The 16,529-nt window shown below is 43.8% G+C and overlaps 1 protein-coding gene across 7 annotated transcripts in view; it reads right to left on the bottom strand.

Moving 5' to 3' along the window:
• The window catches only part of auts2a (activator of transcription and developmental regulator AUTS2 a), a 278,830-nt gene that overhangs the window by 42,211 nt on the left and 220,090 nt on the right, over window positions 1–16,529 (bottom strand). For all 7 annotated transcript variants that reach the window (XM_072659109.1, XM_072659113.1, XM_072659112.1 and 4 more), the window contains 3 exons: window positions 4,103–4,589; window positions 429–697; window positions 61–266 (listed from right to left, as the gene is read on the bottom strand). In XM_072659109.1, the coding sequence (XP_072515210.1) occupies window positions 61–266; window positions 429–697; window positions 4,103–4,589 (962 nt within the window). The remainder of the gene's footprint in view (window positions 1–60; window positions 267–428; window positions 698–4,102; window positions 4,590–16,529) is intronic.

Genomic DNA, 16,529 nt, shown 5'->3' with positions numbered 1-16,529 from the left:
ACTTATGACACATATAAAATTTTTCTTTTTTTTCTGCATCTGCTCCCCTTGGGTACGCACCATGGGCGGTGCAGGTGTAGGCATGATAGTGTGGGGGAAAGGTGTAAAAGTATGTTGGTGTGTGTGTTGATGTGTGTGCTGGTGTTGATGCTGGTGTTGGTGGAATTCAGCACGTAGATATGGTGGAGGGCCCAGTGATGCCCCACGGTCTGAACTTTGAGAGGCCAGGAAACGTGTGTTCAGTTCTTGCCGGAGGAGGTCTTGCTCTGGAGGGAATGAAGAGAAGGAAAACTTCTATGATACTTAAACTTAAGAGACCACTTGTTTACATGCCTGAGTAAGTGGGGCTGAGATACATACACATATGCGTGCACTCAAGTACAACACTTAATACATATAGGTAAAGTTAAGGATAGTGGTTATTATACCTGAGTAAGCACTTCCAACTGTGTGTCCAGAAACTGGCAGGGTATTTGAGGTCAGTGGAGGTGGAGGAGGCAAAGTGGCAGGCGGGGCAAACATATTGGGGTGATTAGAATGTGTTGAGGGCTGCAGGGAAGGGGGGAAGGAGTGGTGTGCACTATGGTTGACTGAGAGAGGCAAGAGAAAGGATGATGACAGGACAGCTTGTTGCTGTGAAAGATGAGGGGTAGACAGGTTGCTGTGTGACTTCCCTGAAGTACTGTTCTGGCTATTACTGAAACAGAGAAACAGGGTGTTAGTACTTGCAATAAATGCTATCAATTGTCTGATTACTTTGAAACTAGAGTTTACTGCATTTTAATTAACAATGTAAACCTACAGTGCCCATTAACACAAACACATTTACTTTATATGCCCCTCTGCTTCAGAGTTCATTTTTTTAATGAAACCCTGCAGATTACACATTCCAGACTTTGCATGTATTTTGGTTTTACAAAAAAAATTAATTACCCTTTGTTTAAGACATAGTAATGACAGGTACATTAAAGCAGTCATGTTTAGTATTTGCATTTCTCTTGCATGCAACGACTACCTGACGTCTGCAATTAACCGACATCATCAGGAGCTAAGTATCTTCTTTGGTCATGCTTTGAAGGCCACCATTTAATGCAGCCACCTTTAGCTCTTGCTTGTTTTGGGGCCTTGTTCTCTTAAGCTTTTCTTCAGCATATGTAGACATGTACAAGACAGGAAAAGGCTACTGCTGGATTAGCTGTAAGGAAATAGATTTCTGTACATTACACACACACACACATGTCCACGTCACAGACGCATCACCACTACGTGATTTCGGATACACCAGAGTGTTATAAATTCCTACTTTGAAAAACATAAGTTAGTTTGGGCTTGAAGATGGTTGGGATGTGCAGAGATAAACTTATTCTGATAGTTGGGGAAGCTGGAAAGACGCTCTGTTTTTACGGGGGTGAAAGGCTCTTTAATTCATATTTAATTTCCTTTATTTTCTTTTACTTTGTTTAAACCTTTTTATATTTAGCATTATTTTTGTTTTGATTTACATTTTTTCATCATTATCATAAAGTTGTTTCATCCAATAAACTGGCAAAACTACTTTGGGACTCAGCCAGGAGAGACTGGACAACTGTAAAACACCGAATAATTTAAAGAATTTAGAACCAATTTGTGAAATTTTGGGAAAAAAGTATTAAAATAACATGTTCATTAAAGCTCAACAAAAGTCCAATGGCAATTCTAAAAATGGCAAAGTTTCAGCTATTTCTCTGTTTAATTGTCATCTTGCTTATTATGTAGATTTATGGGTACTGGATTGTTGTTGGTTGAACTTAGTCTGTCCATTTTAGCAGTTTTCATTCGTGCCATAATTCATGCAAATTGTTTTGTGTTTTTGGGGAGATCACAGCTGAGAAATCTCAACTGGCTTTGTGCGATTGTGTAAAAAAAAAACAGGTCACAAAACATGGTTTCTCTGTTGATCCATATAACGATTGAAGTGAGAGCAATGACTGCGCTTTTGTCCAAACAAAATAAAAAGGCTTTAGGAGGCACGACCAAAAGTCGCTATTAATCCAGAAACGCAATGTCAAAGAAATAATCAGACGGGCAGGAGAGAACAGGTGCAGCGTGAGCCACAAGTTTCATTTAATGACGTGGGGCCAGAGTTTCAGCCTGTTAAAACTAGTTCATGCCAGTCTGGGCCACCCTAGGTGTCCTTCTACGGTCCAATCCTGGTCCTGATTCATCATGGGTGGACAGTGTGTATATGCGCACCCTTGATGAAATAGAGAATAGCTCTGATAAGGACGGTGAGTTGAAAATGGTCAAATAAGAAGAAGCTGATTCATTTGTAAATAATTTTGGTGGATACAATCCAGAGAAAGATCCGTTTGATGATAGATGAACGTTTTCCTTAAACGTTTCGAGAGTAAATTCGCATCTCAGCAGCTCAACGATGCGGAAGCTTGTTTTTTGATGAGATACGCTCTGTGTGATCAAGATACGATGGCTTTAAGTCATCATAAGTAATTGGAAGCGAAAAGAGCGAACAAAAAACAGCATGGTATAGCTTTTTATGCTGTGATCGGAGTAAAACCTGTGGTTTTGCTATCAGATATTGTGGCGATTAAACAGGGGCAGTATGAGTCTCCCGAATGTTTGGCTGAGAGGCTGTTCATGTGCTTTGAGCGATCAGGCAGCTGAGAAAGACTCCAAATCTTTCTGGAAAATCTTTTCCGTCTAATAGAGAATGGCTTAAACCGCATGTGGATTTGGACCTTATTAGCACAAATAACCTTCTGAGGAAAATGAGTAGTAAAATAAGTATTTTTCTTTCCAGGCCACACAAGCGCAATCGTGTGGCTGTATTAGATAAGGGGAAACTCACCAAGGTGAGCTTTCCCGCTGCCCCTCCTTCCTCTGGCCCACAGAAGCAGCATGATGATGGGGGAGAGAGGGGAGGGGTGAGTGAGTGTGCAATGACTCTAAGGATGTCCAGTTTGACAAATTCTGTTATCGCTGTGGCCGTGCTGGACATGTGAGTCGCCAGTGTAACAAAAAGATTTCTCAGGCGCTGCTATTGCTCACAAACATGAAACTTTAGCTAGGACTATGAAGACAATGCAAGAGCTTTCGTCTAAATTGAATGTTGAACCCGATGAACAAGAACTTTCTTTCTTTGCTCAGAGAGTGGTGACGGCGGCTGTTCCTAGTACTTCCGCTGAAGGACTGGTGGATAAACCTCAAAAAGCGACCAGTAAGACTAAATGACTACCTCAGAAATTGCACAAGGCAGATTTACACCCAGTAGTTAACACAGCAGAGATTCATGTGGAAGACCAATGGTTGGAGTGAAAATTGCAAATAAAAGTTCACCATGGCTGATTAATACAGGGGCGTCAATCAGCCTAATTAATCAGGCCCCTGACCCTGAGTGGATATCAAAATCAATCCATTAAGGTGCATGGTTTTGGCACGGATGATGCAGTTCGAGCTACAGCTGTAGAAACTCCTCCCCTTGTGGTAGCGTTTCTCATGATGTCTTGCTTGTTGAAGTGAAGGGGCCAAATCCTGTAACAATCAAACAGTACCAGTACCCTTCTGAGGCCCATCCATACATTAAAGCCACTATTGGGTCTTTATTAGCCCAGGGAGTTTTGAGAGAATGTAGTTCACCCTGCAATAATCCAATGTGGCCGGTGAAAAAGCATACTGAACCAGGGCAGTGTGTTCTTTGTTTTTTACACAAATTTATGTTGAAGGCTAGGGTGAAGAGATGAGTTTTGATATTTGATTTAAACAGAGAATGAGACAGATTTGTCTCTTTTATTTTTGCAAGCCTGTCTATTAAAATATGCAGCTCCAGACCCTTCACATGTGGCCTATTTTATATATGCAGCAAGTGCTGACAAATTTTACAAATTGGACCTGATTATGTGTTTTAGGAACCCAGCTGACAGAACATCGCTTGTTAGTGTGAAGCGTTTGAATCTGAGAAGACTGCAAATTGAAACCTATGAAAAAAATCAAACTTATGTCAGAGTGGACCATCTGGGTAGCGACCCTTGGTTACCACACAAATTTGATTAAATTCACTGCATTTAGATTCAATTCCATTTTCCAATGTTCCACTCTACAAACTCACCTCAGGCCGTTAAATGTTGTAACACTGCTGCTGCAGGCAGAAAGTGGTTGTGAGTGACACCTTGAGGGTGGCTGAGAGTGGTGTTGTTGGGTGGGTAAAACAGGTAATGCTGGACGATGGTATAATCCTGAATCTAGGGTAAGCTGACTGTAAGCAGGAGTCTCAGACAGGTGCTGGGGGTGGGTGAGGGCAGTCTGTGAGGGCTGGTGGCCCACTGTGACAGGCTGGGTAGCAGAGGCAGAGGGCCATCTACGGGGACAATCTGGTTGTAAGTCCTGAGTCTGGACAGGGCTGACAGGTGTGTGTAAGGGTAGGAGGGAATTATATGGCTTGGGATGGGCAGAGGGCCCCTCAGAGGGGGGGGTGGTAGAGGAAGTCTGCTGACTTTTCTCCTGGCTACGCTCTAAGCCTGACACCTTTCGCAAGACCAGGTCTTGAAGCTCCTGGCCTGCACTGGAGGAGAGCCGGTCAGTGCCAAAATCAGGAACTAGGGACAATGGGAGAGAGAGTAAAGAGAGGGAGTGAGAGGGAGACTGAACACAGACATGCCTGAAGAGTTGCACATTAAAAACATTATCTATTAAATTAAAAGAAGAATTTAAAATGTGATGTGTTACACAATATGAAGAGCAAGATAATGCAATAAATACAAACACAAAACATATGTATAGATAAAATTTAAAAAAAACTTTAGCTGAAGGAGCAGCAAGAGCTGGAATTATTAGTAATAGTATTGTGTAAAGACAGAACAAACACAGAAATCAATGCTCAAATTAACTTGAATCCAGGAGAGAAACAATTGGGAGAAATAATCTTCCTCTGTTAATTCCTCTGTTACGCATAGTAAATGATCTGGCACGTTTAAAGAGATGGGCTCAGGCATGGTCTAGTCTGGTCTGATTGCTAACCATAGTCGAGCACTGAATTCATACTAAATGAACTGCCACGCTTAAAGAGATGGGCTCGGGCATAGTCTAGTCTAGTCTGATTGCTATCCATGGTAGAGCACTGAACTCGGAACATGATGCAAGCATGATTAACAGAAAATAACTGTGTTGCATAATCGATAAATCTATACGGCATGTGACAGGGCAGTGTATCAGTGTGCCCAAAACGACTCCAATTAGCCCCACAGTATGTACAATTTGCACCACCTTGGCCAACAGGGACTGCATGTGTGTGTTAATTTACGTCACCACTCATTTTTGTAATAAGCTCTTGACGGAATGAGAAACTAAGACATCGACTAGTTCACCCATTAATAGTTAAACCAGGGATAAGTAATTAGGAAATACATATTATCAGAAGAAGTAATAGTAGCAGAAGTGGTATTATTGTAATCATTATTATTATTATTATTTTATTATTATTCATATTATTAAGGGTCTAAGCACTGAAGCTGCAGTGACCCTATTGCTTTTGTTAGGGTTTTTATCCTTCTTCTTCATCTTTTTCTCAGAGAAAACAGTAAGTTGCAAAAGGCATGTAGTTCCTTCCGTTACTCAGGCGCTCAAGCTCAGCCTGATTGGCCTGATGATGGCGCTATAGCGAAGCATTAGACTTCGAAGTCCATCTCGCTAAACGATATTTATCACGATAAGGGTTGCAGCGGTAATTGGTTTCACTGTATGCCACAGTATTAAAATGCACGGTTATCACACCGTGGGTGTTTGCTTATTACCGGTATTAAAATAAAAAGGCAAGCCAGCTTAGAATCACACCTGCGCATGCGCAGCTCCGCTCCGGCCGTCCCTCGGCCACTGGCGCGGCGCCAGGCTCAAGCACACAGCGACATATTAAACCAGTCTCCATCCTCCTAAAAAAATCTTAATAAAATCAGCAGTGTGGGACTGCTTCTGATACCCCAAAAACAGACGTGAGGATGGGTATCCCATATGCAAACAATGTGGACGTAAAGTGGCAGCTAAAGGAGGGAATACCTCAAATTGTTCTCCCATCTATGAGAACACCATCCCTCTGTGCAGATTAAAGTATGTGTCCTGTTAATAACGGTCTCCCTAACAAAATGCGTGAAAGTTCGACTATAAAACCTATTTCTGTTTCCTCATGCTCAATCCACGCGGTAAGCACCAGCAAAAGTGCTCAAAAGAGTCATCCGAACGCATAGGCACGCTGGTGCTGGAAATCTTGTGCGCGTGGCCGTGAAGCGCATGCGTATCCGTAAGGCCCTTTCACACCGATTTTGGTTTTTTCTTAACTCAATGTGAAAGACGCCATTAAGTTACTTGCGTTCATTTTCCATATTTGACGTGCCCATTTGTGATCCGTTAAAATAAGGCTCGATGTGAAAACCTTAAAAGAGTAATCTCTATTATGAGAATCATGTCAGAAATAATCCCCTCTGTCTGCAGTATCTGCAGATATATGCCACAATCATGTCTGTTAATGGTGCCTAGAGAACACCAGAGGGCACCCTACTACCAAAGGATTGAAAGTATATTGGGCTTTAAATCACAATCACAATCACAACCCAAACCATAAAAATGCCTGGATCAGCCTCAATCTCGAGTCACTGGATTGGATAGGACATCCGTAATTTCAGTGGTACTAGTACCAACTATTTATTTATAATTTCTTATATTGTGGTTGATATTGTGCTTTATATATACCATCGCTGCTCAAACAAAATTGTATCTCCAAAATAAGAACTTCATAGTACAGTACAGCACTCACCTAGCTCTTTGTGTGTCATTACACATAAATAAATCTGTGATATAATTACTTTTTGTTTTTTACTGTAACAAAATAAGGTCTTTGTTATTTTGTATCCTTATTACATAGTGCTGTTACATTTATTCCGTTACTACTACTATTTGAGCACTTTAATTCCCATGTCTGAAACAAGCACTAAGGGTACCTCTGTCATGTAAAAGCATTATCATCATTCTCTTCAAAATAATCTTTCAAAATAAAAAATATTAACAACAGTTCATTCAACAGTTATGAACAAATCCAGTGTGTTTCTGGACTTGAAATCGCAAGCATTTCTGTTGCACTCATACTGCTGTGTGACATGCTTGCACACAAAGTAGTCTTTTCTTCCCTGTTAATATCAGTTTCTGGACAATCCATAATGACGCTTTTTTTTTAAATCAGCCTGCACTAAGATAAGATTAGCATGGCATGTTGCTAACAGCTGCCACATTATGGCAGGGGTTCACAAACATTGAAACATCACAATGATTTTGAATATGTTATTTTAAGGTAAAATGCTACATAATGTCGTTTTCATTGACAAGAGCAACTGAGACTAGCATCATTCGTTTAAGTCATTTGCGGAGCTGGACTAGTCACTGTTTATGAGCAACTCTGTGTAAAACCCACTCTATGCCATGGATGCACTTATTTATCGAATTAAAAACATAATGTATCAGCTCATACTTCAAGACCTTTATCAGATTATCAGATTGTTCAGATTGTTTAGGCACTCTGAACAAAGATTACATGAAAAACTCCCATCTAACACATTAGTAGCTTTAGCACACTTTCTCAAACAATCATCTTTGTACCTCATCACCTTCATCTTTGGACCTCATTAACATACAGTGATTGTCACATTTAATATCAGCACAAGTTTGCACAAAGCTATTCCATGCATATACATGCACAAAAAAACTACACACAAGCACAATCTCTCTCTCCCTCTTTCTCCCCCCTGCAGACCAACACATATTTTTAGCTGAATAACAATTTAGCTCACAGACAATGTACATATACTGTCTGTTATTTGTGTTTTAGAGTAGTTTTGTGTTTATAACGCCTTGTGTGCACCTTGTATGTATTTTAACCAAGTTATCTGCCTCTAATACAGGTTGTTCCAGTATCTCTAACTAGTAAACCTTCATAACTAAAATCATTAACATGACTTTCTCTAGTTAGAAATTAATGCTCATCGTATTAATGGGCAGTGGTGGCTTTTGATGCCACCTTTTGATGCCGGGCTATTGATGACAAGGTTGTGGGTTCGATACCCAAGCTGGTAAGCTGCCACTGTTGGGCCCTTGAGCAAGGCCATACAGACAGTACAGTGACAGACAATTGCATCATAAAAAAAGACTTTTATTGAATTTATAAGAATTTATTGGACTGTTATTATAGTAATTTATTAATGAAATGTATTTTATTTACCTACTTAAAGACTGGTTACCAATCCCAGTGTCATGACTGGCTGGGTCTGACAAGGCGGGATGAACACTCGCAGGGATGGTATGATGCAAAAGTATTTATTAAATAACATAAAAGGGGGTAAATGTAAGAGAAAAGCAGCAAAGTACAGGGCCAAAGGAACAACCAAACACAATTGTGACAACTGAACGTGGGCAACACAAAAACGCACACCTGAGGCTGGTGGGACTCTGGGAGCTAGGCTACAGTAGAAGGAACAAACGGGAGGAGGAAGGATAACTGAAACCAACAGGCAGTGCCTGGGGAAAAACGAGAAACTAAGACGACGCTTGTCAGGCGCTAGGGAAACTATAAGACGTAAAATAGGGAGCTGAGAGATGACCCTGAAGATCAAGGAAACCTCTCAGACGAACTTGAGAGTTTTTCGAACCTTGAACTAGAGCTGGCCGGGCGGGTCCCCAGATGGGGACACCCCGGGCGCCGGCCAGGAACCAGCGGTACAAAACTGTCAACGGAAGGGCCCTGCTGGTCTGACAAGGCGGCCCGTGAACTCCCACAAGGGTGGGGGTGCATGACTTCCAGCGGCGTGCGCGAGGCCTGGGAACCGGCTTACTAGGGAAGCGTTCGTGGAATTCCCGGATCAGGGTCGGACATGATCAGCCGGTTCCCAGGAGCGCTCCTCTGGACCAAACCCCTCCCAATCCAGAAGGTACTGGAGCCGACCCCCGCGCTATCAGGAGTCCAGCACTCCCCTCGACCTCTACTGGCTCTGGCAGCGTGTCCGCCGGGGTGGCCTCGTCCAGGGGTCCGGGCACCACAGGCTTCAGCTGAGACACATGGAAAACAGGGTGGATACAGGAGTGAGGGGGCAACTGAACTTTAAAAGCAACATTAACACGTTTAACTATAACAAAAGGGCCCATGTACTTAGCCGCGAGCTTGTGTGAGGGGTTTCCCATCCGGAGGTCTTTGGTAGATACCCAGACACGGTCTCCCCTCTTTTCCGGTCCGCATGATTCTTATAGCGCCACAGGAAGGTCTGGATATGCTGGTGGGCTTTGGTCCAGACTGCTTCGCTGCAACGCATCCATGCATCTACCGCTGGAACTCGGGTCTCCTTGGCTGTCCAGGGGGTCAACGGGGGCTGATAACCCAGAAAACATTGATAGGGGGTCAGTGGTCGCACACCTCAGTGAGTTCTGAGCCATTTCGGCCCAGACCAGATACCGAGACCAGTCGCTGGGGTGGTCGTGGCAGTAGAGCCGCAAAAACTTCCCCAGCTCCTGGTTAGTGCGCTTGCACTGGCTGTTGGATAGTGGATGGTACCCGGAGGAGAGACTAACGCTGACCCCCAGGTGTTCACAGATGGTCCCTCAAACTCTTTACGTGAATTGAGCCCCCCCTTCTGATACTATGTCCTCCGGAATCCCGGAGGACGGGGTCTACCAAGCCCTGAGCAGTGAGAATGGTATAAACTATAAACCGATCCACCACTGTCATCACCATCGTGTTCCCCTCTGACCTGGGCAGGTCCGTGACAAAATCTATAGCCAGGTAAGACCACAGGTGCTCATCCTTTCCCACCAATACTTGGGTGAGAGCAGATGGTATGTATGCGTCTCACCTGGGTGACATGAAGCTGGGGAAGCGTGAGCACCAGGACGTAGACCTTGTCCGGGGGGCACATGGGTGGCATGGTGGTGTGTGAGGGCCTCAGTTATCTCCGGGTACAGGTCCCACTGAATTGGCTGCGACAGTTACACTCGACGGTAGGATCGGTGCAGCTGAGGTCTCTCCCTCATCCACCGACTGGTGGATGCGAAAGAGAGTGTCCGCCTTGGTATTGCGGGAGCCCAGCCAATAGGAGATTGTGAACCTGAACCTGGCAAAAAACAGGGACCACCTAGCTTGCCAGGGGGTTCAGACATTTGGCCTGACATAGGTATTCTAGGTTCTTATGGTCTGTCAAGACTAGAAAGGGGAAGGCAGCACTCTCCAACCAATGACGCCACTTCCCTAGTGCCATCTTAACCGCTAGGAGCTCCCTATCCCCTACCCCATAATTCCGCTCGGCCCCGTGAACTTCTTGGAATAGAAGGCTACTGGATGGAGTCTGTCACTCTCCCCGTGAAGTTGGAAGAGGACAGCCCCCACCCCGGTGTTGGAGGCATTCACCTTGACCACGAGCGGCCTATGGGGATCAGGGTGGCACAACAACGGGGCTAACGTGAAAGCGCTAGAAAGGAGTCCTCCGTGGCCGGCGACCACGTGAAGCGCCGGGGAGCTCCCTTGAGCAATGACATTTTAGATGCTGCCAAACTACTAAAGTCCCAAATGAACCTGCGGTAGAAGTTGGCGAACCTTAAGAAGCGCTGGACCTCCTTTACGGAGCCAGGTGACGGCCAATCTAGAACTGCTTGAACCTTGGCCTGGTCCATCTGAACCCCCTGCTCGCTAATGATGTACCCCAAGAAAGGGATTTCGGAGACATGAAACACACATTTCTCTAATTTAGCATAAAGCAGGTGGGACATGAGTTTTGCCAGGACCAGGCGAACGTGACGAACGTGCATGGGCAGGTCGGGGGAGTACACCAGAATGTCATCCAAAAAGACTACCGCGAAGCATCTGAGGCAGTCTTTGAGGACGGAAGGCGGAGGGGGCGTTAGCTAACCCGTACGGCATAACCCTGTACTGGTAGTGCCCCCTGCTGGTCATGAACGCCATCTTCCACTCGTCCCCCTTATACACGCTGCGCAGATCTAATTTGGTAAAGATCTGGGCTCCCCGCAACTGTTCAAGGGCGGACGGGAACACTCACCGCAAGGAGTCCCTTCCTTGTGCCCACTGGTGAACTGGTGTGATGACGTGGTGGCGGTTAGCCCCCCTGGGCTCATGAGCGGTACAATACACTGAGCGGCCAGACCGGTCTGCCTACTGGGACTGGCTGCTGATCCCTCAGCTCCGCGGGGTCTGGGGTTGGTAGGGCAACCTAGGAGCTGATCTAACAGGATGGGGAGTGCAATGAGTTCGTCCAGCTCCAACGACTCGCCCCAGCACGCCAGCTCCCGCTGCAGACGAGGGCTAAGCCTGTTACGGAACAGAGCCACCAAGGCCAGCTGGTTCCACCCGCTGCCCGCAGCTAGAGTACGGAACTCCAGCGCGCATTGGGCCGCCAACCTGGTGCCCTGCTCCATCTGCAGCAGGAGGTCACCCTTAGTGAGCCCTGCCTTAAAGTGTTTAAGGTAGTCCAAGAAGGGCTTGTCGCTTAGCTCCTCCCAGGTGGCTGTGGCCCAATCCAGAGCTTTCCCCACGAGACGGGATACAAGGAAGGTGACCTTCGCCTGGTCAGTGCAGGTCGGTTGATTCTTAAAAAAGACAGCGCACTGTTACACGAACCCCTTGCAAAGCTCTGGATCGCCACTATACGTATCCGGCTGGCAAATTAAGGGGCACTAAGGAGCAAGGTGGCAGGGCTGGGAGAACTAGTGGGCTCTAACGAAGATTGTTGCTGCGCCAGGTGATCGCCAGTTTTGGACACACTCTGCAGAGTGAGCTGCTGTTACCCCAAGAATTGTCCTTGGGCGTGAACAGCCTGATTCAAGGCTTCCATCCCCGCTGTTCGGAGGCTGCCGGCCGAGAATTCTGTCATGACTGGCTAGGTCTGACAAGGCGGGATGAACACTAGCAGGGATGGTACAATGTAAGAGTATTTATTAAATAACATAAAAGGGGGTAAACGTAAGAGAAAAGCAGCAAAGTACAGGGCCAAAGGAACAAACAAACACAATTGTGACAACTGAACGTGGGCAACACAAAAACGCACACCTGAGGCTGGTGGGACTCTGGGAGCTAGGCTACAGTAGAAGAAACAAACGGGATGAGGACGGGAAACTGAAACCAACAGGCAGTGCCTGGGGAAAAACAAGAAACTAAGATGGCGCTTGTCAGGCGCTAGGGAAACTATAAGACGTAAAATAGGGAGCTGAGAGATCAGCTGCAGAACCCAAATGGCAAAACGCAGAACAGACATGATACCGGCTTGCTTATGAGCGGAATGCAAACGTGACCTTGAAGATTGAGAAAACCTCAGACGAACTTGAGAGTTTTTTTAACCTTTAACTAGAACGCCAAAGCACTAGGATGGCTTAGTGTGTTGGCTATTGTGAATACATCCACATGAGTTAGTTTAATTCTCAGCAAGGGGCAACTAGCGCTAGTCCCTTAAATACCACAGCCTCAGGTGAAACGTATTAACAATGACAATAAACACAGATGAAACACACGACGACCAAAACGTGAAGTAAGACATTAACATGAATATCAACATAAAAGTCCAAGACTTAAACGTGAACGTCAAACTAAAAGTCTGTGAAGCGTGACATGAACTTGAACTTCAAAGCAAAAGTCCTCAGGAGAGCCTGCGGGCCGCAGCTCGGGACCGCCCCCGGATGCGGGCGCGGCGACACAGACCTGACATCCAGCATTTTATTATGACATCGTGAAACGGGCCTTCCCCCTAAGGATATAAGATATCCGTTTAACCTGATATTTCTGATTTCAACTCCTACTTCAACCCAGCAATTTGAGCAACCCCCAAACGTCCCAACAAAGGACAGTCCTGCTTTTATTGGTAGTAGTTTTAAATGTTTTCTGTGACTAATTTTCTAATTAATTTAATTAACTAATTTAATTTATGTGAAGAGTTTGCTCCTCTTGAGCAGCTGCCAGACATTTCTGTTTTTTCCATGAAAAAGAGAGGGCACTGACCACCTTTTTTAAAGGCTATTAGAAATCTGGTCTCTCCCACTTCTCTCTACAGGACAAATACACAATATATTTGTATTATTAGTTGTGAATGTATTTCATTCACTGTAAGTCATTAATGCAGATTTTTTTAAATATTATTTAATCAGAAGCAAAGGACAAAAATACAACAATTTTGCCCCATATAGAAAACAGACCCTTTATTTAATACTTTTCTGATGTTTAAAATAAATTTGAATACTACTCTAATAAAGCAAATGATTTAAAATTAAACAAATGATTAATCCCTTCCCTGAATGCAGGCTATAAGGTAAACTACAGTACAACACCTGTATAAACATACCATACTCATATGATTAAAACACATATAATAATAGAACAAATCAAGGTGCCGCAAGTGTCCAAAGCACTGCAGACAAGTCAACTATTTAAGAGAGACTGCCTTAACAATGTTCTCACAAGCTTTAACTCAGCTTCCAGTTTTGCTCGACATTATTCATAAAGCAGCGGCAGCACAGTCTGTAAGAAATATTTTCTGCCAGATTGATAATCAGTTAATATCTTGAGTCAAGTACTTTCACAAGGTTTTTCATAAGGAGTAATGGATTCAAAAGTCACCACAATTGACTGTTGTTTAGGAGAAACTCCACTGCTGCATGGCTGGTTAGTGCCACTGCTTAGCGTCTGGCTTACAACACTTGAACATGTTTTTACACTTCCCATGTAGTCGACTAGATGATATTTTTTCAAATGGTGAAACAAATTGGTAGTGTTTCCTGACCTGGCGGGATATTATGCATTTTGGACAGACCTGAGACTTTATTGGCATTTCTTTCTTTGAAAGATATTGGCCTTTCTTTGAAACAATTTCATCAAGAACAGATGGCTCACTTTCATCTTCACTTTTGCTCTTAGGGCTCTCTACTGGCCATCTTCCCATAACCTGCTTTTACTTTTTTACTACTTTTTACAGTGTTTAGTGTCTGACAAACGTAAAGTTGAGTCTGATGGCCAAAAATGTGCATTTTGGTCTCATCACAACAAAGAACCTTCTTCCAGTGGACCTTGGAGACTCCCACATGCTTTTGGGTGAACTGCAGTGAGACTGAATTCTCTTTGGCACTTTCCGAAACTTACGAGACTGGTGAATAACCCAGGCAACAATTGTCATATGCAGAATCTCTTCCATCTTAGCTGTTGAAAATTGTATCTTCTTCAGAGTAGTCATGGGTGTCTTGGAACAGTATTCGCTTTATCAGATGCTGCTCTACCCTGGGACAGTGGAGTGGCAGTCTGCTCACTTGTAGTCATTTGCTTTCATTTGAATCGTAGTTATGATTATAGTTTTATTTCTTCTCAGCTGTACTATCAATATCATTTGTCTGTGACTGAGGCTCCACATTTGTCAGAGCTTCCCTGATCATTAGATGTCATTGTGTCAAACTAACTTTGACATATATAGACATATACAGTGGGGCCAAAAAGTATTTAGTCAGCCACTCATTGTGCAAATTCTCCTACTTAGAAAAATGAGAGAGGTCTGTAATTTTCATCATATGTACACTTTAACTATTAGAAAAAAATCCAGGAAATCACATTGTAGTAGAATTTATTTGTAAATTATACTGTCATGTTTGAAAGTAGTAGTAGTAGTGGTAAATAATTTATTTTCTACTAACGTATTACTGTCATGACTGGCTAGGTCTAACAAGGAGGGATGAACACTCAGGGATAGTACGATGCAAGAGTAATTTATTAACAAAAAGCAGGGGGTAAACGTAAACGAAAAGGCAGCAAAGTACAGGGCCAAATGAATGACCAAAACATGAAAGTGACAAAGGAATGTGGACAATATAATAAACACACCTGAGGCTGGTGGGACTTCAGGAGCTAGGCTTGAAAAGGGGGACGTGAAGGGGAGGCAGAATGAAAACTAAAATCAGCAGGCAGTGCCTGGGGAAATGAGGGATAAATAAAACTGCGCTCGTCAGGCGCTACGGAATTTACATGATGTAGGAAAAAGGAGCTGGGAGATCAGCTGCAGAACCCTGAAGCATAAACCGGAACAGACCTGAATGTGGCACGCCCATGAACAATACAATGAACTGGATGTAGCAGAACGAGGAGGCCGTTCTGCCGTCTTCATGGTCTCTCAAACCTGAAAACTTGACCATGAACTAGCAATTCTCGGCAACGGGTATCTCGCGCTAGCTCCTTAAATACCACAGCCTCAGGTGAACCGAATCAACAGAATAAAGAACACAAACGAAACACACGTGAAAACAACTAAACCGTGACGTGAAACATAAGCATGGAAGTCAACTTAAAAGTCTGTGAAACAAAACATAACCTTGAGCATAAACCTAAAAGTCTGTGAAACTTGACATGAACAAAACTTCAACGTAAACGTCTGAACATTACTTAAATAAAAAAAATTAAACTCAAAAAACTATAAATATACTAATAAATATCATACATTTTTAAAAGATATTTAAGAGGCTTATAGTCAATTGAAGTCAATTCATTGATTTTCATGAACTGACCTCCATCTGCATGGTAAGGAAATGCCTCCATTCCAGATGCGATGAGCAACTTCTATGCTCGGTTTGAAGCACAGAGAGCGAGGAAGACCACACATCATCCAAATGAACCAATGCTTTACGACCACCACCATCATACCTGTGCAACACCATACTACTGTCCCGTTGCACTCACACCCATCATTATGAAGTACAGTTGATGTACAGAGAACTCTACACAAAGTCAACCCACAAAAAGTCCCAGGATTGTATTGCACACCCGGTAGAGTGCTCAGAGAATGTGCAAGACAGCTGGTAGATGTTCTCCAACAGCTCTTTGGATACCGCAATCATCCCTACATGCTTTAAGACCACCACCACCATCATCCCTGTGCTGAAGAAGTTCCTGGTGTCCTGTTTCAAACACTACCGTCCCTTTGCATTCACACCCATCATTACGAAGTGCTTCGAAAGGCTTTCCATGAGGCACATTAAAAAATGTTCTGCATCCGCAAAAACACCAGCATTGTGGACGACCCCACCCACCCATCCCTCACACAGACTCTTCTCACTGCTGCCGTCTGGCAGAAGATACCGGAGCATCCAAGTCATCACTCTCAAACAGCTACAGCCCTCAAGCTATCAGACTTCTTAACACTTAAGAACTAAGCTGAAACCCCAGACACTTACCTCATGCACACTTACACACAATGCACATTCGCACTCACATACACATCTCTATTGACACTGCCCCAATGTACTTGCTGCTAAATAGTGTATTCCAAAATAACTGTTCTCTTCTATCTTAGTAATTAATTGTGTTCACATATGTTATGAGCTGACTGCATATAGTTATGATTTAACACATTTAGTACTGGGTGCTGTGTCAACATATGTACTGTCCTGTCAGTTTACTGTTTCTAATGTCTGTTGTATTTATCATATTTATAGGAACATAATTTCACTCCACTGTGTACTTTTAGTCAGATGGAATG

The sequence above is a fragment of the Salminus brasiliensis genome, chromosome 16 (assembly GCF_030463535.1).
Source record: "Salminus brasiliensis chromosome 16, fSalBra1.hap2, whole genome shotgun sequence".
Classification (NCBI taxonomy): Eukaryota; Metazoa; Chordata; class Actinopteri; order Characiformes; family Bryconidae; genus Salminus; species Salminus brasiliensis.
This window is presented reverse-complemented; position numbering and strand designations above follow the sequence as displayed.